At 44.0% G+C, this 23,206-nt stretch overlaps 1 protein-coding gene across 4 annotated transcripts; it reads left to right on the top strand.

The window, feature by feature from the left end:
- The first annotated feature begins 13,112 nt into the window (after positions 1 to 13,112).
- Positions 13,113 to 20,907, top strand: LOC123426811 (calmodulin-binding protein 60 D-like). Of its 4 annotated transcripts, none has more exons than XM_045110711.1 (10): positions 13,113 to 13,293; positions 13,399 to 13,566; positions 15,277 to 15,352; positions 15,448 to 15,518; positions 15,631 to 16,124; positions 16,206 to 16,366; positions 16,453 to 16,656; positions 17,518 to 17,749; positions 18,352 to 18,965; positions 20,504 to 20,907. In XM_045110711.1, the coding sequence occupies exons 2-9, from the start codon at positions 13,439 to 13,441 to the stop codon at positions 18,948 to 18,950; spliced, it is 1,965 nt and encodes a 654-aa protein (XP_044966646.1). In that variant the 5' UTR covers positions 13,113 to 13,293; positions 13,399 to 13,438; the 3' UTR covers positions 18,951 to 18,965; positions 20,504 to 20,907. The 4 variants fall into 4 exon arrangements, with proteins under 4 accessions (XP_044966646.1, XP_044966644.1, XP_044966645.1 ...); XM_045110709.1 differs by having other exon boundaries at positions 18,349 to 18,965; XM_045110710.1 differs by lacking the exon at positions 20,504 to 20,907 and having other exon boundaries at positions 18,352 to 19,200.
- The last annotated feature ends 2,299 nt before the right edge of the window (positions 20,908 to 23,206 follow it).

Below are 23,206 nucleotides of genomic sequence, written 5' to 3'. Positions count from 1 at the left end.
TTATAAAGGCCTTCGCGCAGAACCGCAAGGTCTGGAGAACTAAGTGATCCATCCTCCCCACGGCCAATCAAACATTTTCCCACAAATAGTGAGAAGTACCGAAGCACAGGAAAATGTATGCTAGCAATTCTAGCACGAGACACTCCTCTCTGCTCTCCAATGGCAATAGAACCAATGAAATCCTCCAAGTCCCGTGGACGAGGGTCACGGATATCCCCAACATAAGGTAATTTGCATACATTGCAAAAGTCCTGCAGCATCATGCACTGGGGGGCATCGTAAATCATGAACTCAACCATGGGAGGATTCTTCCTCGGATAAAAGTTGAAGCTTTGAACAAAAATATTGGTGAGGAGGAGGTATTGTGGGCACTTATCTTCAACGAATGCAGTAAGACCTGTGTTCTCCACCAAGTAATAAAAGTCTTCATAAAGTCCGGCGGCACGCAAAAATTCATCACTTGGCCACTCGCACGCTCGAACTTCTGTGACTCGAGGGACTACGTACTTGGGGTGATTCTTCTCATCCTCCTTGGGGTTACGGCTTGAAGAGCCTCTCAAGAACCTCCTCATCTTTTCCCTTTTCTAGCTTTGAAATTTTTTGAAATTTTTAGAGACTTCGAAAGAAAAGTGAATGAAGATTAACCCAACTTGTAGCAACTACTCCTACTAGTGCCTAGAGACCGTATCACGCGCTAAAACTACTTGGGACCAGCTAAAATCAACATTTCTAGCTCAAGAACAGGGTCACCAAGGTAGCAAGAATACGCGAAGGATAAAGCACTGGAGCAAAAACTAATTGGACCAATGGAGGAGTCACTTACCAAGGAGTAATTTCCCCAAAACGGTTCGGAGAATGGTGCTTTGAGCAAGGAGATCGAAAATCACAGCCAAATGAGCAAGAATACGGGTTTGAGCTGCGAAACAATTTATTCTGGAGGAGGAAGAAGAGGCTCAGAGCTGGAATGAGTGGAGGGGGTGCCTGTGGGCCCCACAAGCTTGCACCCCGCCACCACGGGGGTAGCTGGCGGTGGCAGGGCTTGTGGCCCACTGGTCAGGCCCCCAGGCCAGCTCTCAGGCCCAGAAATTTTCAAAAATTCTAGAAAAAATCATACTAAATTTTCAGGACCATCGGAGAACTTTTATTTTCGAGGTATTTTTCTCCGGGACGCCAAAACAGAAAACAGGAAAAACTAAACTAATTCTATCATTTTTCTTCTAAGCAAAAGAAAAGGAAAACTTAAAACAGAGGTATGTGACTCCTTGATCATCCGTTTCATGGTCATCAAAAGAAATCCGTCAATGGCATTGATCAAGTCCTTATGACAAAACCTTCTCGATTCGCAAGAGAGAACAGAGAATTTTTGAATAGCCACTAAGTCACCTCAATGGGGATATGTATCTCCCCAACAAGCCACTCATACTTCATCTTGACACGAGGAATAGGGCATTCAAAGCTCCCAATGAGAATCGATGAAGTCTTTTCGATAGCATTGATGCAATGTACTGGATACCGTTTCTTCGGAAAGTGCATTGTGTGCTCATTACCGTTGACATGGAAAGCGACATTGCCTTTGTTGCAATCTATAACAGCCCCTGCAGTGTTTAAAAAGGGTCTTCCAAGGATGATAGCCATGGCATCGTCCTCGGGAATATCCAAGATAACAAAGTCTGTTAAGATAGTGGTATTAGCAACCACAACACGCACATCCTCGCAAACGCCGATAGGGAAAGCAGTTGATTTGTTGGCCATTTGCAGAGAAATTTCAGTGGGTGTCAACTTATCCAACTCAAGTCTACGATAAAGAGAGAGCGGCATAACACTAACACTGGCCCCAAGGTCACATAAGGCAGTTCTTACGTAGTTTCCTTTAATGGAGCAAGGTATAGTGGGTACTCCGGGATCACCAAGTTTCTTAGGAGTTCCACCTTTAAAAGTGTAGTTGGCAAGCATGGTGGAGATCTCAAGATCTGGTATCTTCTGTTTATTAGTCACAATATCTTTCATGTACTTGGCATACGGAGACATCTTGAGCATATCAGTTAACCGCATCTGCAGAAAGTCAGGTCTTATCATCTCAACGAAGCGCTCAAAATCCTCATCATCCTTTTTCTTGGATGGCTTAGGAGGAAAGGGCATAGGTCTCTGAACCCATGGCTCTCTTTCTTTACCATGCTTCCTAGCAGTGAAGTCATTCTTGTCGTATCTCTTAGGTTGTGGATTATCAGGATTAACCGTAGGTTCAATCTTCACATCCTCGTCATGGCTAGGTTGAGCATTATTATGAACATCACTATCCATATTGTCACCAGGTTCATGTTCATCACCTGATTATGTTTCTGCATCAGACGCAGAAATATCATTAGGTTCTTCAGGTGTGACAGTATTTGGTGAACTGGCGTGTAGGCTTCTATCATCCTTCTTCTTCTCCTTAGGGTGACTAGGTGTATCAACATTGATTCCTTGAGAATCTTGATCAATTCTCTTAGGATGACCTTCAGGATACAGAGGTTCCTGAGTCATTTTGCCTCCTCTAGTAATGACTCTGACAGAGTTGTCATTTAATTCATTGAGCAGGTCATTCTGAGCTTTAAGTACTTGTTCTACCTGAGTAGTAATCATAGAGGCATGTTTACTCAGAAGCTTCAGATTGTTGACATTTCTGTCTACACACGCACTTAAATGGCTCAGCATACGAGCACTTTGTTCCAAATGTCTGCTAACATAATCATTGAAACTCTGTTGTTTGGCAACAAAGTTGTCAAATTCATCAAAGCATAGGCTAGAAGGTTTATCAAAAGGAATATCACTCTCATCAAACCTACGCAGAGAATTCACTTCCACTACCTGTATCGGGTTATCGAGACCATGGATCTCTTCGATAGGTGGTAGATTTTTGACATCTTCAGATCTAATGCCTTTCTCTTGCATAGATTTCTTGGCTTCTTGCATATCTTCGGGACTGAGGAATAGAATACCTATTTTCTTAGGAGTTGGCTTAGGAGGTGGTTCGGGAATAGTCCAAGCATTACCGTTGATCAAGAGGTTATTCAGTAGGGTCTCATCTTGTTCTACAGTTTGTTCCCTAAAAACACAACTGGCACAACTATCTAGGTGGTCTCTAGAGGCATCGGTAAGTCCGTTATAGAGGATATCAAGTATCTCGTTCTTCTTAAGAAGGTGATCAGGCAAAGCATTCTGTAGATGGACGAGCCTCCCCCAAGCTTGTGGAAGACTCTCTTCTTGGAGTTGAGCAAAGTTGTATATTTCCTGCAACGCAGCTTGCTTCTTATGGGCAGGAAAATATTTCTCACAGAAGTAATAGACCATCTCCTGGGGACTACCCACACATCCAGGAGCAAGAGAGGTGAACCAGACTTTAGCGTCATCCTTTAGAGAGAAAGGAAACAGCTTAAGGATATAGTAGTGGCGGATCTTCTCCTCATTAGTGAAAAGGTTGGCTATTTCGAATAGTTTGGCAAGATGGGCCATGACCGTCTCAGACTCATAACCGTGAAAAGGATCAGATTCGACTAGAGAAATTATCTCAGGGTCGACAGAGAATTCATAATCCTTATCGGTGACAAAGATAGGTGAAGCGGCAAACTTCGGGTCATTTTTCATCCTAGCTTCCTGAGATTTTTTCTTCCACTTGAGAAGTAATTTCTCAGCGTCATAGGCATCCTTACACGCAAGAAAATCCTCAGCTATCTCTCCCTCCATAACGTAACCCTCAGGTATATCAGGCAATTCATATCTAGGAGAGCTAGATCTAGCAGGAGCAAAAGCAGGTTCTATCTCAATAGTATCGGCAGTTTCAGAAGCATCACGAGCATTGGCAATAACTCTAGCAATATGAGAATCAAGGAACACTCCTAATGGAACATCAGGTAAAGTAGTATCTCTAGCAGTATCAAGCATAGCATCATCAGGAAAAATAGCGTCTCTAGCATCATCAGGCAAAGCAGTATCAAGCATAGCATCTCTAGCAGTATCAAGCATAGCATCTCTAGCAGTATCAAGCATAGCATCTCTAGCAGCATCAGGCGTAGTATCAAGCATAACATCTCTAGAAGTATCAGGCATAGTATCAAGCATAGCATCTCTAGCAGTATCACGCATAGTATCAAGCATAGGTCATCAGGCATAGTATCAAGCATAGCATCTCTAGCAGTAGCATCATAAGCATCATCAAGCACAGGCGACATATCAAGATTTCTAGCAGGAGGTGATGTCGCAGTGAATCAAGTGCAGAGCTAGATGGAAATTCCTTACCTCCCCTCATAGTTGAGGGAAAGACTTTGGTCTTCGGATCCTTCAGATTCTTCATAGTGATCAGCAGATATAAATCCCAAGTGACTCAGAGAATATAGCAACACGTCCCCGCAACGACGCCAGAAAAATGTTGATTGCAATCTCTGGCGATGGCTAGACGAATGCTGATGACAACAAACCTTCACCTCCAACAGCACCAGAAGAATGCTGCTAGCAATCCCCGGCAACGAAACTAGAAGAATGTTGTTGATGGCCCACCAGCGCGTGGGTTCGCACCAGTTTTCGAGGGTAGAGTATTCGACCCAATTTGTTGGTTTACCAGACAGGAGGTGAGAGAATACTCTCGAGTATTAGGAGCTGAATTTGTCAGATTCAACCACACCTGAAAGATTAGTATCTGCAAGCAAAGTAGTAACAGCAAAGTAGCGAGTAACGGCAGTGTAACGAGCAGTAGCAGCGGCAAGGAAAAGCAGTAGTGACAGCAATAGCAAGTAGCAACAGTAGCAAGCGACAGTAGTAGCAACAGTAGCAGCAGAGCAAGACAAGTAACAACAGTAGCAACAGTAGTAGCAACAGTAGCAGCAGAGCAAGACAAGTAATAGGAGTAGCAATAGTAGTAGCAGCAGAGCAAGACAAGTAACAGCAGTAGGACAAACTCGTAGGCAATGGGTCGGTGATTTGTTTGGATGATATTCATCATGCAATAGCTATAACACGGAGAGATATGTGGCTAGCTCTCGTTCGTCAATGTGATGTAGGCATGCATTCCGTGTGTCGTCATACGTGCTTAGGGAAAAGAACTTGCATGACATCTATTGTCCATCCCTCCCATGGCAGCGGGGTCCAAAAGGAAACTACAGGATATTAAGGTTCTCCTTTTAATAAAAAACCGGATCAACGCATTAGCACTTGGTGAACACATGAACTCCTCAAACTATGGTCATCACCGGGAGTGGTTCCGGTTATTGTCACTCCGGGGTTGCCGGATCATAACACATAGTAGGTAACTACAACTTGCAAGATCGGATCTAAAACACACATATATTGGTGACAACATAATAATTTCAGATCTGAAATCATGGCACTCGGGCCCTAGTGACAAGCATTAAGCATGGCAAAGTAGTAGCAACATCAATCTCAGAACATAGTGGATACTAGGGATCAATCCCCATCAAAACTAACTCGATTACATGATAGATCTCATCCTACTCATCACCGCCCAGCGAGCCTACGAATAGATTACTCACGAACGACGAAGAGCTTCATGGAATTGGAGAGGGAAGAAGGTTGATGATGATGATGGCGACGATTTCCCCTCTCCGGAGCCCAGGACGGACTCCAGATCTGCCCTCGAGATGAAGAACAGGTGGTGGCGGTGCCTCCGTATCGAAAACGCGACAAAAACTTCTCTTTTTTTATTTTTTCTAGGACGAAAGGGATCTTATAGACCTGAGATTGGGGGTAGCAGAGCCGTGTGGGCCCCACAAGCCTGCCCACCGCCACCAGGGGGTGGTGGCGGAGCCAGGGCTTGTGGCCCTCTGGCTCACCCCCTGAGGTGGAACTTGGCGCAGATATTTTTCTTATTTTCCAAAACTGCTCCCCGTAAATTTTCAGGATGTTTGGAGAACTTTGATTTCTGCACAAAAATAACACCAAGGCAATCTGCTGAAAACATCGTCAGTCCAGGTTAGTTCCATTCAAATCATGCAAATTATAGTCCAAAACAAGGGCAAAAGAGTTTGGAAAAGTAGATACGATGGAGACGTATCATCCCTTCCTACTTGGCCACCTCCTTCTCCTTTTTTCCTTTTTCCTTTCCCTTTTGCACTTGGCCGAAATTGGTCTTCTTGGGCTGGCCGCACCAGCCCACTAAGGGTTGGTGTACCACCTTTAGGCCTATTAGGTTCTCTCCCGGATGGGTGGCCCCTCCCGGTAAAACCCCGAAATCCATTCGTCACTCCCGGTACTTTACCGGTAATGCCCAAAAACTTTCCGGAAGCCAAATGCAACTTACCTATATATCAATATTTACCTCCGGACCATTCCGGAGCTCCTCGTGATGTCCGGGATCTCATCCGGGACTCTGAACAACTTTTGGTCACCAACATACATAGCTCAATAATACCGAAATGTCACCGAACCTTAAGTGTGCAGACCCTGCGGGTTTGATAACTATGTAGACATGACCTGAGACACTCTCTGGTCAATAACCAATAGCGGATGTATATGCCCATATGGTATCCTGCATATTCTACAAAGATATTTATCGGTTGAACCTCTATGTCAAGGATTCAGTTAATCCCGTATAACATTCCGTTTGTCCTTCAGTATGTTACTTGCCCGAGGTTCGATCGTCGGTATCTCTATACCTATTTCAATATCGTTACTGGCAAGTCTCTTTACTCGTTACGTAATACAAAATCCCGTGGCTAACTCTTTAGTCACATTGCTTGCAAGGCTTGTTTGTGATGTTGTATTATCGAGTGGGCCCCGAGATACCTCTCCGTCATACGGTGTGACAAATCCTAGCCTTGATCCATGCTAACTCAACGAACACCTTTAGAGATACCTGTAGAGCACCTTTATAGTCACCCAATTACGTTGTGATGTTTGATACACACAAGGCATTCCTCCGGTGTTAGTGAGTTACATGATCTCATGGTCATAGGAATGTATACTTGACATGTAGAAAATAATAGCAATAACATAACACGGTCACATGTTGCGTCCATAGTTTGGGTGTTGTCCATCACATCATTCTCCTAATGATGTGATCACATTATCAAGTGACAACACTTGTCTATGGCTAGGAAACCTTAACCATATTTGATCAACGAGCTAGTCAACTAGAGGCTTACTAGGGACACTGTTTTGTCTATGTATCTGCACATGTATTTGTGTTTCCAATCAATACAATTCTAGCATGGATAATAAACGATTACCTTGAAATAGGTAATATAATAATAACTATTTTATTATTGCCTCTAGGGCATATTTCCAACAAAAACCACATTGGTGATATGCAAGTTGCTATTTAACCTTCAACAAGGACCGCCTGTGTCGAATTCGATTCAACTAAAGTGGGAGAGACACACACCCGCCAGCCATCTTTATGCAACAAGTTGCATGTGAGTCGATGGAACCGGCCTCTCATATGTGGACGAGTAAATTTGGTCCGGGTCGCTTCATCCCACAATACCGCTGAACCAAGAAAAGACTAAGGAGGGAAGCAATGTGAATATCAACGACCACAAACTCCTTTGTGTTCTACTCATGATGTCATATACACATAGACCTAGATCATGATGCCATTGTTGGGAAACGTCACATGGGAAACAAAAAAAAAATCTACGCACGACGGATGGTGGGGATGATGGTGGAGCAGTGCGAGCAGGGCTTCGCCAAGAGCTGTCGGAATCGATCTGAGGAGAAAACGGAGTTATGGGAGAGGTAGGGCTGCCCCCGGGGCATGGGAATTGGCGTGTTAAGCCCCTCCCCCCACTATATATAGGAGGCAAGGGGGAGGGCTGGGTCGCAACCCTTGAAGGAGGGGCGTGGGCGTAGGGAGGTTTCCTCCCTCCCCAAGGCACCTAGGAGGTGCCTTCCCCTTTAGGCCTTGTTTGGCAGGAAGGGGTTGGGGAGGATTGTGGAGGGGGGGGGAGGATTTCAGAGGATTGGGTGAATTCCTTCCTTCCAACCAATCCTCTCAAATCCCCTCAATCGCCAAACCCCTCACATACCCTTACTATTTGGTACACAAGGATTCATACAAAGGGTTTGTAAAATTACTATACTACTATTAAAAATGTAATTTTTACAACTTTAAAAGCTCAGAGAAAAAATGTACTTAGAACAAGATGGGTACTAAAAAGTGGTTGTTTGGCTGGCAGATTGAAGTGTTGTGACATGAACAAGTGTGGAGGGGGAACAGGAGGATTTGGGACAAGAAGAAGAGGGGCAAACTCTGTCACTGTCTGTGGGCGGCGTCAGCGTGGAGGGGGTGGAGGAGGAGCGATGCGAGGTTGGTCCTCCTAGTGTGGCGGTGTAGGTGAGGCCGTGAGCGACACCACCTCCCAGTCGCTGCCCGCCATTTTCTCCTTGTTGCTTGCTTGCTTGCTTGGTGTGGCTTGTGGGATTGATTATACAGATGTAGAGGAACAGAGGCGCTGGTTGTCAGATTCTAGTACATGGATGGTCCATTCATCTGCGACTGCGAGCACAAGAAACAATAGCCACAAGAATGGAAGGGAGGAAGTTGACGTCACCTGCAGGCAGCGGAGAGTCGCCGCTGACGAGAGGAGAGAAGCGATGACTTACCAGGGGAGAGAAGACCAGCCGGAGTTCACCGGCGTTGAGGTGTCGGGAGACGGGGTGTTGAGGAGGCATCGTGCGACAGGGTGTTGAGGCGTCGGACGGCGGGGTGTTGAGGAGGAGCGGCGGCAGCTGGGTGTGTCATAGGCTCGTACAACGATTCCACGCCTACCCCCAGGAGGGCTCTGAACCGCGTGGGTGGAGGGTTTTCTGAGGCCTCGGGGGTTGCTGGCCCGGTGAAACCCTGTCCTGAGAGGGAATCCAGAGGTTTTCGGCCCACGCTGGGATAATCCCCTCAAAAACCTGTCAATCCCCTTGTGCCAAACGAGGCCTTAGGGACTCTTCCCTCCCAACTGGATGGGCCCTTGGGGCCGGCCCAACAAGGTTTGGACGCCCCTTACAGCCCATGCACGTCCTAGGGGCTGGAGGGATCCTTCTGGACTCCTCCGGAACCCTGTGGAACCTTCCAAAACCTTACAGAAGTTTCCCGATACAATACTGATAAAACACAAAACTTTTCTGGTAACCAAAATAGGACTTCCCATATATAAATCTTTACCTTCGGACCATTCCCTAGCTCCTCGTGACGTCCGGGATCTCATCCGGGACTCCGAACAACATTCGGTCACCAACATACATATCCCAATACTACTCTAGCGCCACCGAACGTTAAGTGTGCAGACCCTACGGGTTCGAGAATATGCAGACATGACCGAGACACCTCTACACTCAATAACCAATAGCAGGACCTGGATGCCCATATTAGTTCCTACATATTCTACGAAGATCTTTATCGGTCGAACCACGATGTCAAGGATTCAATCAATCTCGTATATTGTTCCCTTTGTCCGTCGATATGTTACTTGCCCGAGACTCGATCGTCGGTATCTCCATACCTAGTTCAATCTCGTTAACGACAACTCTCTTTACTCGTTCCGTAATACAAGATCCCGTGACTAACTCCTTAGTCACATTGCTTGCAAGCTCATTATGATGTTGTATTACCGAGTGGGCCCTAGAGACACCTCTCCATCATACAAAGTGACAAATCCGAGTCTCGATTCATGCCAACCAAACAGACACCTTCGGAGATACCTGTAGAGCACCTTTATAGTCACTAGTTACATTGTGACGTTTGATACACACACAAGGTGCTCCTCCGGTTTTCGCAAGTTGCATGATCTCATGGTCATAGAATCAGATACTTGACCTGCAGAAAACAGTAGCAATAAGGTGACACGATCACATGCTACGTTCATAGTTTGGGTCTTGTCCATCACATCATTCTCCTAATGATGTGATCCCGTTATCAAATGACAAGTCATGTCTATGGTCAGGAAACGTTTACCATTTTTGATGAACGAGCTAGTCCTTAGAGGCTCACTAGGGACAGTGTGTTGTCTATATACTCACACATGTATTTGAGTTTCCAATCAATACAATTATAGCATGGATAATAAACGATTATCATGAACAAGGAAATATAATAATAAATAATTAATTATTGTCTCTAGGGCATATTTCCAATAGCAGAAGCTTGGTGGATCGTGTTCAAACCATTCTCTCAACCACAACGACAAGGGAGAAGAATAAATCCCAATCGATCCTCTGTTTGGTGACGTGGCACATTTGGAAGGAGAGAAACGAGCGCAGTTTCAGAAACATCTGCTCCAATGCCACCTCGGTGATGGCGGCAATTAGAAACGATATGGACTCCCTGTGCGTGGTTGGGGTGAAATGCCTAGAAGGACCACTTGGAGACCCAAGCTAATCTTGCTATGAGGGTCTCTTGCTTCTACATGGTACTTGACATGTGCTCCTGAGTTTCCTTGCCAAAGACCCCAATGCCGTATGATCTGTTTTTCGCTATCTCCTCCTAATATATTGGAAGTCAACTGTTTTCTTGTATTTCTAAAAAAACTGTGAAGCGATGCGCTCGAGGGCCTTTTCTATTTGGCACTTCTTGCGCCTGTCACAAACGTTTTGCAAACGGCCGCGTGAAGCGCCCCCGCGCTCGGCCGACCCATCTATTTCTTTTTCATTTTTGAATCCACAAAAAAGCGCACCCTTTGCGAATCAAACGAGCAACCTCCCTCATCAAGGTACAACTCATGTAACCACCCCACCACCCAGCGGGATTTGGTAGCATTCAATATTTTTTCCTTTTTATATTCTTTGCCCTTTTCTTTTTTTCGTTTCTCTTTTTTTTTCTTTTTCTTCTTCCTATTCGATAATTGTTTACAAATACACGAGCCTTTTTTTCAAATCAATGAACTTTTTTCAAAATCCATGAACTTTTCTTAATTTTGATGATTTTTTCAAATTGATTAACGTTTTCTACAAATCCAAGAGTTTTTTTTAATTTTATGAACTTTCTTTGCAATTTCAATGAAATTTTTTCAAATCGATGAACTTCTTTAAAAAATCATAAACTTTTTTTGAAAATCATGATTTTTTTAAATCCATGAACATTTTTGACACGATATTTTTGTTATTTTTTAAAAGCGATCGAGCGAACCCAGAGGAAATAAATGCGACTGATCTCGCTCTACATGGCCTGGCCACAAGGGTTGTCGTGGCGGAGCCATGGAGCTTCCCTAGCGCGTGAAACACCCAACAGGAGCTCGCGTGTTTGAACGCGTCCCACACGTTTAGTGGGACGGATTTTTAAGTCCAACGATAGATGCTTTAAGGCCAACTCCAATGCACGATCCTATACGGACGTTCGTTTTATTCGAATTTGTCCGTTTGGGCAGGGTAATGGGGCGACGTCCGATCGTTTTTGGATGTGTTGGTCATGCGTCCAATGCGTGGAGGCATCTGATCCGCATGTATACATTTTTTTGGCCGCTTTTTATTCTATTTCAAATACAATGTTTTGATGCATTGTAATGCATTCACCTATTCTCGGCTAGAAAAGGAAGACAAAAAAAAACAAGAACAACAGTTAGACATTTTAAAAGATATCCAACTTCCACAACTGCTCTTATTAGTTGGATTAATATCTTTTTTACGTCTTTATTGTTGATCCGCGGATTCTCAAGCTTACATGCTTCTGTCTTTTTTGATTCTAAAGAAATAGCCGTTGCTTCCTCTTTAGTCTCTTCTCTATTCTCATCTCTACCCTCAATTATAGCAAGGGATGCATGAACATCTATCAAATATCATGCTATCAACAAATCAATGTGTTCTTATTCCCAATACCAAAACTTGCATTTGTTAGCCTACACACAATTTAAGCGAACAATGAGCTACCAAAATTGCTCTGAATCCGGTGAACAACCAAATCAAAAGAAGCACATACCCCCATCTTTTTTGCACTTGAAGAACACCAATCAGGGATGTTCTCGTGTGGTAGAAACGCGACACACAATCTGCAGTGGGCAGTCGTGGCACTTTATGAGCGACAATGGCGAGCCGGCGAGTCGCTGGGCTAGAGCTGAGCCCGGACGATGACCGAGCATGTCTTTGCCAGCGAACCACCGATGAGATAGATCGAACGACTAGAGACGGACTCAATACCTGCATGCGGCGCGAAACGCTACCGAGGCTGTGTGGCCCGATATCCGGCCAGTCCATGGCAAAGCGGAATCACTGGCAGCCGGACGCGCCAAATCTGGCGGTTGGGTGTGCGAAATCCCGCCGCCGCAGATCTAGCGGATAGCCGCCGGCACAGGGGCAAGAGACGGGGGCAAGAGAGACACACATCCGACAGTCATGCTTTTGTCGGCCGGGCTGGATAGTGAGGCAACCGAGAATTTGGCGGCTGTGACTATGGCTGGGGGTCGAGGGATGGGGGCGACAGGAAGGGAGGGGACGGGGAGAAGAAAAATGGGCGACTATGTCCCCGATGGACGGGCCAGGGAAGGACAAGGTCACGTATCTCGTCCGTCCGCACGTGTTCATTTCAACGTAAATGCTATCAAAGACAAAAAATGATCAAAAAGGACATAAAACGGATAAATATTCATTTGTTCTCGCATGTTGAACCTTGTTTTGTGTCCGTTTACATCCAAAGACCGGTACCATTTGATATGTGCGTTGGAGTTGGGCTAAGAAGTGGACATACGGTCGCGCGCCCACAGACGATCTCAGCAGACTTGACTAATATCCATGGACCACGGTGGGCGATCTGTCACCTCAGCTGCGCCCCATCATCGACTACCCTATCGCACGTTGTAACCTAGTGCCCACTTGGCGACCCACTGTCAGCGAAGTTAAAACTAGTCATCAGCCCAACACATCGACCGACTGGCGGGCCATCTTGGCACTGTCAGTGACGAGTGCGGGTGAACACGGCAGTGCACATTTGCGTGCACAATCTTCATGGAGAAAAATAATGGCCGGGATAGCCGCCACGGCTCTGAGCACCCTCCGGTCTCCAACCTACCCACCACACCCACAGACAGGCGGTCCCGGTTGCCGATGCCCCACTTGTCATCCAGGTTACCTGACTGACGGCGCGCGCGGTTGTTGGCGCCTCGTACGCGAGCCAAAACGAGTAAACAAAGCAAAGGCAAAGGCGGGCGCCACCTCCACCCACGCCACACATAGATCTCTCTCTCTCTCTCTCCATCTCTTGCTTTGCCTCTAGTCGTCGCCCAGTCGCTGCCGCACTGCTCCGGCTCGAGCTCGACGCGGGAAGGAGCAGCCCGGGCCTTCTCCAACCCTCGTGCCGCTATCGTTTGCCAGTTACTAGTTGCTAAGGTTCGGCACCACGCCTCCTTGTCCTTGACTGCGATTCGAGGTGTTGATTTTTATGGAGTTTCGGGCCGGTTGTTTTTAATCCCCGAATTGTGGTGGTGGGCGCAGATCTGACCCACGGCGCCGGCAAGGTTGTGGCGCCGCGGAGATGCAGAGGCAGGGGCGCCACATGGAGCGGTCTGGCTCCAAGCGGGCGCTAGACCCTGGCGGCAGTGGCGGAGGCGGCGGCGACGACGAACGTGATCCTAAACGGCCGCGCGTCCCGGCCCTCGCCAGGTGAGTGTTGGAGACCTAACTTAATAGGTTTGTGACGGTGGCGCTTCCTAGGGGTTGGGTTAGCGATTTGCTGTAGTACTACTAGCTTAAACTCAGATATCATTAAGAGATGCTATCGCAATTAATGATTGGCCCAGTTCGTGTTCATACGGCTTTGGTTTTGTACTGACCTGTTTTAATGCTGAAATGTGTGCATTTGCTCTCAGCTGAAGGTGCTAAATCACTGTGTCTGCTCTTTAGACAGCTAAAATTGGGCAGTTAAAGAGAAAGTTCACTTTCACTTGAACGGACTAGTTAATGGAGAATAAGAGTTTCCTATCAAGAACGGGATTGAAACATAGTTTTTTGTGTGAGAAGTGAGAACATGTCCTGCATCGGCCATTTTAGTTGAAAGATTGTTTCAAAACATTTTATGAGCTCTGAAGTCTATTGTCATCCACAACAAGACATAGGCACATATAATCAGTCAATCAGTTCCTTGATTGGTATTGTTTAAGATTGCTATTCACCGGAATTTATTATAATATGTTTGTGATATATATTCACTGGACTAGGACTCAAGTTGATGTAATTTTTCCGATTTTAGTAAGATATTGATTATATCCTACGTTGAACGTTGAGTGAAATTCTTAATAGGCATCTGTCTCATCTGCTTCACCATATAATTCATTGACTACTTGAATTTGAATATCTATTTTCTAGGGTCCCGATATTCACCACACGTGTGACATATTAGACATCCGCCCACACACCATGTGTGGCGTACGCAGGAGGCAGCCCACACGGGTCGTGTGTGGGCGAACATTAGAACTGCCCACACGTGTGGGCGCAGCTACTTCGTGCCACACGCCCAACAAGTACTACTCATCCCCACCCCGCGCGTGTGGCACGAGGCAAATCTGCTCACACGTCCTGGCGTAGCTACGTTAGTTACCCGCGGGATGACACTTTAGTTACCCTCGGATGACAACTTTAGTTACCAGGATGGCAAATGTAGTTGTAAAAGCATGGCAACTCTCTCCGTTTTGGTTAACTATAGTTACCCGGGGATAGTTGCTATGTGTGTTTACCTAGTTGCCATGTGTGGTCCAACCATAGTTGCCATGTATGGTTAATCATAGTTGCCATGTGTTCACCTAGTTGCCATGTACGCGCAACTGCAGTTGCCATCTAGGAACGAACCATAGTTGACATGTGTGTTTACCTAGTTGCCACGTACGCGCAACTGCAGTTGCCATCTAGCAATGTACGAGCGTCGTATGGGCGAAGAGCAATTCGCCCACACGCGCGTGGACTAGGTGGTGACTGTGTGGGCAGAAACCGGTTCGCCCACACGACGCAGCTGGCAACCGCGCGCTGCGGGTTGTGTGGGCGAACTCTCCAACGCCCACACACATGATGATGCCTACGTGGCACTGAAATTCCAACAGATTCCTCTAGGATTCATGCAAAACAGATTCAACGTGGATCGACCGTGTGGGCGAAATGCAAACATGCGACACGTGTGGGCGTTATCATTTGGGATTTTCTAAAACCACATGACAACTATGTGACACATGCTTAATTTCATCTAAGAATTTTATATTGGTTAACCATTGCACAACAAATGGTATACGTAAATCTAAGGTTCTAAGGTGTGCATCCTTTGTTTATTTGAGGTTTATTATACCGTGCTTTGATAAACCTCTGCAACTTGTCCTTTTCTTTCAGTGTCATTGTAGAAGCTCTCAAGTTGGACAGTTTGCAGAAGCTTTGTTCATCCCTGGAGCCGATTCTCCGAAGAGTTGTGAGTTAAAGAACATGCGACATCTTTTATTAACTTGTTAATATACTCATCTGGCTGCTTTTATGATCAGTCGACACATGTTATTGCATTTGTAGGTCAGCGAAGAAGTAGAGCGTGCTTTAGCCAAATTGGGACCTGCAGCAGCACCTGCTAGAATTGAAGGAAGGTAAGATTATACAATTTGTTGTTGGTGATGCGCCATCTGAAAAGATGTAGATCTATATATTTCTGTAGTGGTATTTGGATCTGTTACTTAAGTCAAGCTTCATGTTAAACAGGACCTCTCCCAAAAGAATTGAGGGCCCCAATGGTAGTAACCTCCAGCTTCAGTTTCGGAGTAGGTTAGCACTCCCACTCTTTACTGGAGGAAAAGTGGAAGGCGAGCAGGGAGCATCAATACATGTTGTGCTGTTAGATGCAAACACTGGACATGTCGTCACTTCAGGACCCCAGTCATCTGCGAAACTGGATGTTCTTGTTCTCGAGGGTGATTTTAATAAAGAGAAGGACGAGGATTGGACTGAAGAAGAATTTGAGAGCCACATTGTGAAAGAACGTGAAGGGAAGAGGCCTCTTTTAAACGGTGATATCCATGTGACACTTAAAGAAGGCGTAGGGACCATAGGAGAGCTTATCTTCACTGACAATTCCAGCTGGATAAGGAGCAGAAAATTCAGACTTGGGATGAGAGTCTCTTCAGGATTTTGTGACGGAGTTCGTATCAAAGAGGCGAAGACAGAGGCTTTTACTGTGAAAGATCACAGAGGAGAATGTATGTTTCGGTGTTTTGTACTGATCTAGTGCCATTGTTAAACAATCTAAAATGTACTTATGTATTCCGTCTTTTTTGTAGTGTACAAGAAACATTACCCTCCTGCGCTTAAGGATGATGTTTGGAGACTGGAAAAGATTGGAAAGGACGGTGCATTCCACGGGAAACTAAACTCAAACGGAATCTATACAGTTGAACATTTTCTTCAACTTCTTGTTAAAGATCAACAGAAGTTAAGAAGTGTAAGTCGTACTATTTCTCGACTTTTGAGTTGTAAACCTTGCTAGTTCGTAGCAAAACATGAGCTTCTTCTATTGGCCTTTTGCAGATCCTTGGTACTGGCATGTCAAATAAGATGTGGGAAAGTCTTGTTGAACATGCAAAAACTTGTGTTCTGAGTGGCAAACATTATATATATTACTCGAAGGATACAGCAAGTGTTGGTGCAATATTCAATAACATATATGAGTTCACTGGTTTGATTGCTGATGATCAGTTTATTTCAACGGAAAATCTTACTGAAAACCAGAGGGTTAGTATGTTCTACATGCCCTGTTGATGCAGATCACTGGATGTTTAAATATCTTCCGTGCACTAGATAATCTATAAATTTAGATACTTGATGTTATATATTTTTCTCTGGTCTCTTGAATGTTGGTGCTGATTAATACGCAGTATTAAATGTATGTATGCATCTTACTCATTCTGAAAGTTTGCCTGCTTTCCTGACCATCAAATGTCTATTGACCATTGTTACTCTTGCCTGGAGTAGCCTGTTACACTTGTCAGGCCTAGGCAGGGCATTCACACTACCGAAAAGTTTGGTTTTAGTAGGACTGTTATCTCACACTACCGAGAAGTTTGGTTTCAGTAGGACTGTTGCCTATATTATTATTTTGGCTGGAACTGTTACCCGTATTAACTGATTTGAGGTCGTACCATATGCCATGAGCCGATGACACTTAGAAACTTCCTTTATTGGAGATCAGATTGAAAAAAAAAATCCTGCTGAGAAACATTTAAATGGTCATTTTGTAGTTACAGTAATCTTGGGCATGTCTCATGGAGATATGCACCTTTTCTTTAATTCAATTACTCAATTGAGTGACTTGCTCAACCTGGTGAATTATCAGCATTATGATATTTCTAGTTTTACGAAAATATTTCTTTTCTTTTGAAGATATATCTTTCATTCTCAGTATGAGATGTTATGTGGCATACATCAGAATAGATAAAACAAAATACAGTATGGTTCTCTTAGAATATTTTTTAAGGAATCCGATGACACACTCTATATCGCCCTTACTCCAATTGTGAATGGACCCTCATATGGCTATATCTGAATTAGAGAACCTGTTATCGCGAAAGTCACCATCACTTTACTTTGCCACAGGTGTTTGCGGATACGTTGGTGAAGCAAGCATACGATGATTGGATCAATGTTGTAGAATATGATGGCAAGGGATTGTTGAAATTTAAGCAGAAAAAGAAATCTGTCACAACAAGAAGTGATGTTGCAAATGTCTCTACAAGCTACACTTCTTATGATTCAGCGCACTCTCAGAAACAATTGGCACGAGGACATGCCAATATTGAGCGATCTCTCATGAGCAGTACGACTAAAGGTATCTGTTTTTTGCCTCTTGTAGCTCAAGACACTTCTTTCTGAATGTTTTTGGTGTGCCCTTCGCATTAGCCATTCTTCTTGAGCACACTAATTTAGATTATTGAAAATGCACTTAAATTCTATTATGACCTAAAGTTCATGGTTCCAGTTTCTATCCACCTACCATCCTTACATGAAAGGACAATAAATATTGTTTCCAGTGTCTATTACTCTTGCTAACATCCTTTTATACCTTTTGTATTAACGTGTTTGAAATATGCAAAATGGGATGGGATGCATCATCAGGGTCTAAAGAGTAAGCATAACAATATTTTTATTCCTGCTGTTTAATTTCACAAATGAAAAGTGTCTTAGAATGTACTCCCTCTGTTCATTAATATAAGTCATTTTTTTAGACTGACCAAAGTCTAAAAAACATCTTATATTAATGAACAGAAGGAGTACATTTTACAATTTAGTTGATTTATGTGCTTAGAAAAGCTTGATTGCTGTATTAGTTTATTCGCATGCCGCACTTTTAAGCCCTGATAGCATTTTATTTTCCATTTGTTAATTATACTATTAGCTTGACTTTAGAAGTTCTTTTGTTCTGTTCAGCAGACGAGACAAGAATTGCATCCAACGGGAATCAAGTAGCAATATATGAAGCCAATCCTCAGGACATTTCACCAAGTATTACCATGCAATATGGCATGAGTTCATTGATCCCTGAAGGCCAGTTCAATGGCTCTTCCATCCAAACTCAAGCATCAAGAAGCTCCAACATGCTAGCATTTGGACCTCCACCACAGCAGCCGCATAACTTCGAATTCTCAGCATTTGGTCTGTCCATGCAATCCCCAGCTCCTAATCCTTTTGATGACTGGCCTGGACGGTTGCAGGAGAACCGCGGTGGTGTTGATGACTGTCTGATGGAGGAGATAAGAGGGAGAAGCCATGACATGCTGGAGAATGAAGAAGAGATGCAACATATGCTGCGCATTCTTAGCGGCGGGGCAGCAGCAAACATGAATAATGTAGGTGGCTTTCCCTCCTACCCTTCTCCTGTACCGGACTTCAACTTCGTGGATGATCGTGCTCCCTCATCCGGTAAGGCTGTTGTTGGGTGGCTTAAGATTAAGGCTGCCATGCGGTGGGGCATCTTCGTCAGGAAGAAAGCAGCTGAGAGAAGAGCTCAGCTTGTTGAGCTGGATGACTAGGGGATACGGATGTTGGTAAGACACTTGTTTTTCTCGTCTTGTATAATTGCTTTGTTGACGCAATTATAGTCAGGATCTCAAGCTCCAAAAGTATGAATGGACTCACGTTGGTTGTATAGGTAGCTGTTTGATGGTCATTATCTAAGTTTTGTTGGTGTTCAGAAAAACAAAACTGCTACAACATTGGCCTCTACTGTGCAAACTTATTTGTTGGAGATTGGACACTTGAAACAGGCTTTTTTTATGGGAACTAGCAGGTGATCTGCTTTTGCATTAAATGGGCAAATGAGTTACTCCCTCCATCACAGTTTATAAGGCGTGCACGTGTATCTAGGTCGTCAATTTGACTTATATAAAATATATTGTTTAACATAAAAATTATATCATTAAAAATAGAACATCTAAAGTTTTTAATGATATATTTTTTGTAATATATGTCTCTTATTAAGTTGATCAAATTGACGACCTAGATACACGTGCAGGCCTTATAAACTGAAACGGAGGGAGTACTGTACATATGAAGAAAGAACCTCTCCGCCTAACTCATCTTGGAAAAACTAAAAGAGTTCTACGGTTTTAATAACCAGCGAATGCCAGCTGGCTAAGAACGGCAAAACGAATGTTTTCTATGGCAACTTATGGTGACATTAGGATAGCAATTTCATTTAGCAATCATGACAATGAAATAGCCATCCTTTGGACAATATAAATTGCCATAAAAATGTTTGACTTGCCATGCTTTCCCAATGAACATCACAATAACGTTGCCCAATTGTATGGTTAGATTCTTTCCATAAATGTCAAAGGATATAGGCTATAGTAGTAATTTCATAAGGAGAAAAGTCCACCCTTCATCCCTCTACTTTTCAGGAAGTCTAGATTGGGTCCATCAACTCTGAAACTACACAATAACACACCTTGACTCTTCAACCGGACAAGTTCTATCCCTCAAGTAAATCTTGTTAGTTGGCATGAGGCCATGGCATCCTCTAGTGCTTTGTTGCCATCTCAAATAAATTTGGAGCAACTAAAGCCGGGTCTTCAGCATTTCTCCATCTTGAATCTGATCGTACATGCAGAAAAGACTTGTAGGTCAATTTTGTCTCATATTTTTTGTAGGTCAATTTTGTCTCATATTTTTCTCTCTCTCACGGTCTGTGCTGCTCACGGAGTTGGCAAAATACCCAATACCGGTCACTGATGATCTTCTGGATGAGCTACAAGGTTATACTGTGTATTCAACAATCATTTTTCAATTCGCACATTGATTCACCAATCCTGGAACTCGCTATGGATAGAGAGTCCGTAGAATAGAAAGTAGGATGACGAGAGAAGAGTGAGGAGTACCGGAAACGAAGATTTTGGGCTTTGTGCCGACGAAGAAATAGTAGCATTTGAAACTGAAAAGATTTACTTTGTATAATAAATCTCCATGGAAGGGCTATAATCCAAACAAAGGAGCTAGCGGACGGTTAGAATTTCAGACTTTCAGTGATTAGGGAGGGGAATGAAACACTTGGCTTTCACAATCAATTCTTTTTTTTAATGTTTAGGACACGCGAAGTGAGCAAAACTCGCTATGAGGAGAAGACTCGGCAAGAGAGGTTTGAACAAGAGGAACTCTTCACCAAGCAAACCATGGAATGATAAATTTTAAGAGTCTACTAACCATCTTAATATCATCAACGGTCATTAAAAAGCAGGCCTTCGGGCATCTGTGTTCTGCAGCAAAAAGGAGTCAACATATTTCTGTTCAAAGAAGTTTCAGTCATACTATCTACATGCATTTTTGTGCATCACCATCAGTGTATATCAAAATATGCACAAAGCAAGAATTGTTATCTATATTTATTATTATTAGTTGTAGACTTGTAACATAGGTACTGGACAACTAATCATCGGTGTTTGCCATGTGATTCATGTGGAAGATTAACAAGTTTGAGGCTTTTCATGTGGATATGAATAGGTATCTAGTACTCCATCCGTCCTAAAATTCTTGTCTTAGATTTGTCTAGGTATGAATGTATCTAGTCACGTTTTGATACTTACATACATCCATTTCTAGATAAACCTAAGACAAAATTTTTGGGACAGAGGGAGTAGTTGTTTGTATCTTGCATCGGGACCACATGTTTTGTTGTTATGCTCTAAAAAGGATCTATTGGAATGTTGTTCAACATTTTCCTCTACTCCATCAGTTTTAAAATAGTTAAAGTTTTAGCTTTGTCCTAAATCAAAATTGCTTAATTTGATCAACTCTACATAAAAATGTGATGAGATCTACAACACAAATACTCATATTACTGAAATGTATTTCATACAAAATGCCATAAGAATAATTCTGTGTTCTAGATGTTAGTATATTTTCTATATACTTGGTCAAGGTCAAATAAGTTTAATTTGGGACAATCCTAGAACTTTACTTATTTTGAAACAAAGGTAGTACTTTTTGGGGAAAACTTTCGATCTATACATCACCTGTCATGACAAGATAAGAAGTACCAGAAATAATAAAAATTACATCCAAGTATGTAGACCACCTAGTGACGACTACAAGCACTAGAGTGAGCCGAAGGCACACCAGTGCCATTGCCCCTCCCTCACTAGAGTCAGGCAAAATTTGTTGTAGTAGTCAACTTGAAAGTCGCCGTGCTAAGACTCCACGGGACCAACACATCAGAATAGAAACCACTGCCAATGAGGAGACACGTAGATTGGAAAAATCCAACCTATAGACACACCAGTGAAGACTGGATTAACGTAGATCCATCGAAGACCAGCAAGACTGACTTCCACGAGATATGTCAGAGACACACCTCCAGACGTCCTCCTCCGATGCTAAACACACCACCGAGACGAGGGCTAGGTGAGGAGGATATTATTTCATCTTCATGGAGCCGCTGCGCTCCACCTGCTTCCTAAACATGACAAAAATACTAACTAGACTAAAAAAGCCTACCTAAAAACAAAGTAGGAACCCTCCCACCAGCAAGGGATGAGGTCCTGCTCTTGAAATATGGGGTGGGCTTTAGGCCCGTCTAACAATTTCAGGCCCATGTAGGTGTCATGACAAGGGATGGTGGGAAGTTTAGTCCCACCCCGCTAGTGGAGAAGTAGTTACACCTCCTTATAAGGGATTCCCTCCCACATGCCATCTGAGTATTGAGCAGAACTCGAGTGCAAAGGACACACATGGAAAAGGGGTTAAAAGCCCTTCTCTCGCCAATATGGTACATGAGAGGAACTTCAGTTCCCACAAGCCCAAGGGAAGAATTCTATCCGACATAATATCGACTTTAAGAAGAAGGGTAAGAAGGCCTTCAAAAAGAACAAGAAGGGACATGATTGCTTCACTTGTGGTTTGGAGGAACATTGGGCCAACAAGTTCCCAAATAGGTATAAGAAGTCAGGGCAAGACTCCAAGTCTGCCAACATGATTGTCAAAGGCCATGGGTCCGTATTGATGGGGAATGACACGAGTGCTTCTGTTTTTGGTGTTGGCACGGTCGATCTGAAGTTAGAAAATTAAATGAGTCCGGTCAGATCCTGGTGGAGAGTACTACTCGAATGCGTTTGATTCATTTTGTGCGGAACATGGCATTATTCATGACAGGACGCCTCCCTATTCACCCTAGTCAAATGGGGTTGTCCAATGGAAAAACCATACTCTAACTGATTTGGTTAATGCCATGTTAGATACATCGGGCTTATCCAAGGCATGGTTGTTGGTGTCAAAACCGGCGGATCTCGTGTAGGGAGTCCCGAACTATGGACCTTGGATTGATGGGTTGCAGGAGACGAAGGGGACAATGTTTTACCCAGGTTCGGGCCCTCTTGAGGAGGTAAAACCCTACGTCTAGCTTGATTATATTGATGGAGTATGAGGATTACAGATTTGATCTACCTCGATATCGTATGAGTTAAACCCTGGATGAATGAACTTGTTTATGCGGATGAAACCCTTTGGTTTATATAGACACCAGGGGTCCCTAGGGTTACATACAACCGACCTTAGCCAGGGGTAATTGTGCCAATCTAGCCTACACAACTTGGATGACATGCCAGTCTTTGGAGCTTTCCTACTTGTTTGCGAGATTGTCATGTAGTCCGATCTTCAATAATGCGGCCCATTAGGTCAGCCCACGAACAACAGCCTGACCGCCCGAGGACCCCTTAAACCCGGACTCCCTCAGTAGCCCCCGAACTATCATCCAATGCCGATAATGGACTTCGACACCTCCAGAGTAACCGACTTG

This window comes from Hordeum vulgare, chromosome 2H, assembly GCF_904849725.1.
Source record: "Hordeum vulgare subsp. vulgare chromosome 2H, MorexV3_pseudomolecules_assembly, whole genome shotgun sequence".
NCBI classification, from domain to species: Eukaryota; Viridiplantae; Streptophyta; class Magnoliopsida; order Poales; family Poaceae; genus Hordeum; species Hordeum vulgare.
The sequence above is the reverse complement of the archived record's forward strand: the minus strand, read 5'-3'. Positions and strand labels throughout refer to the sequence as shown.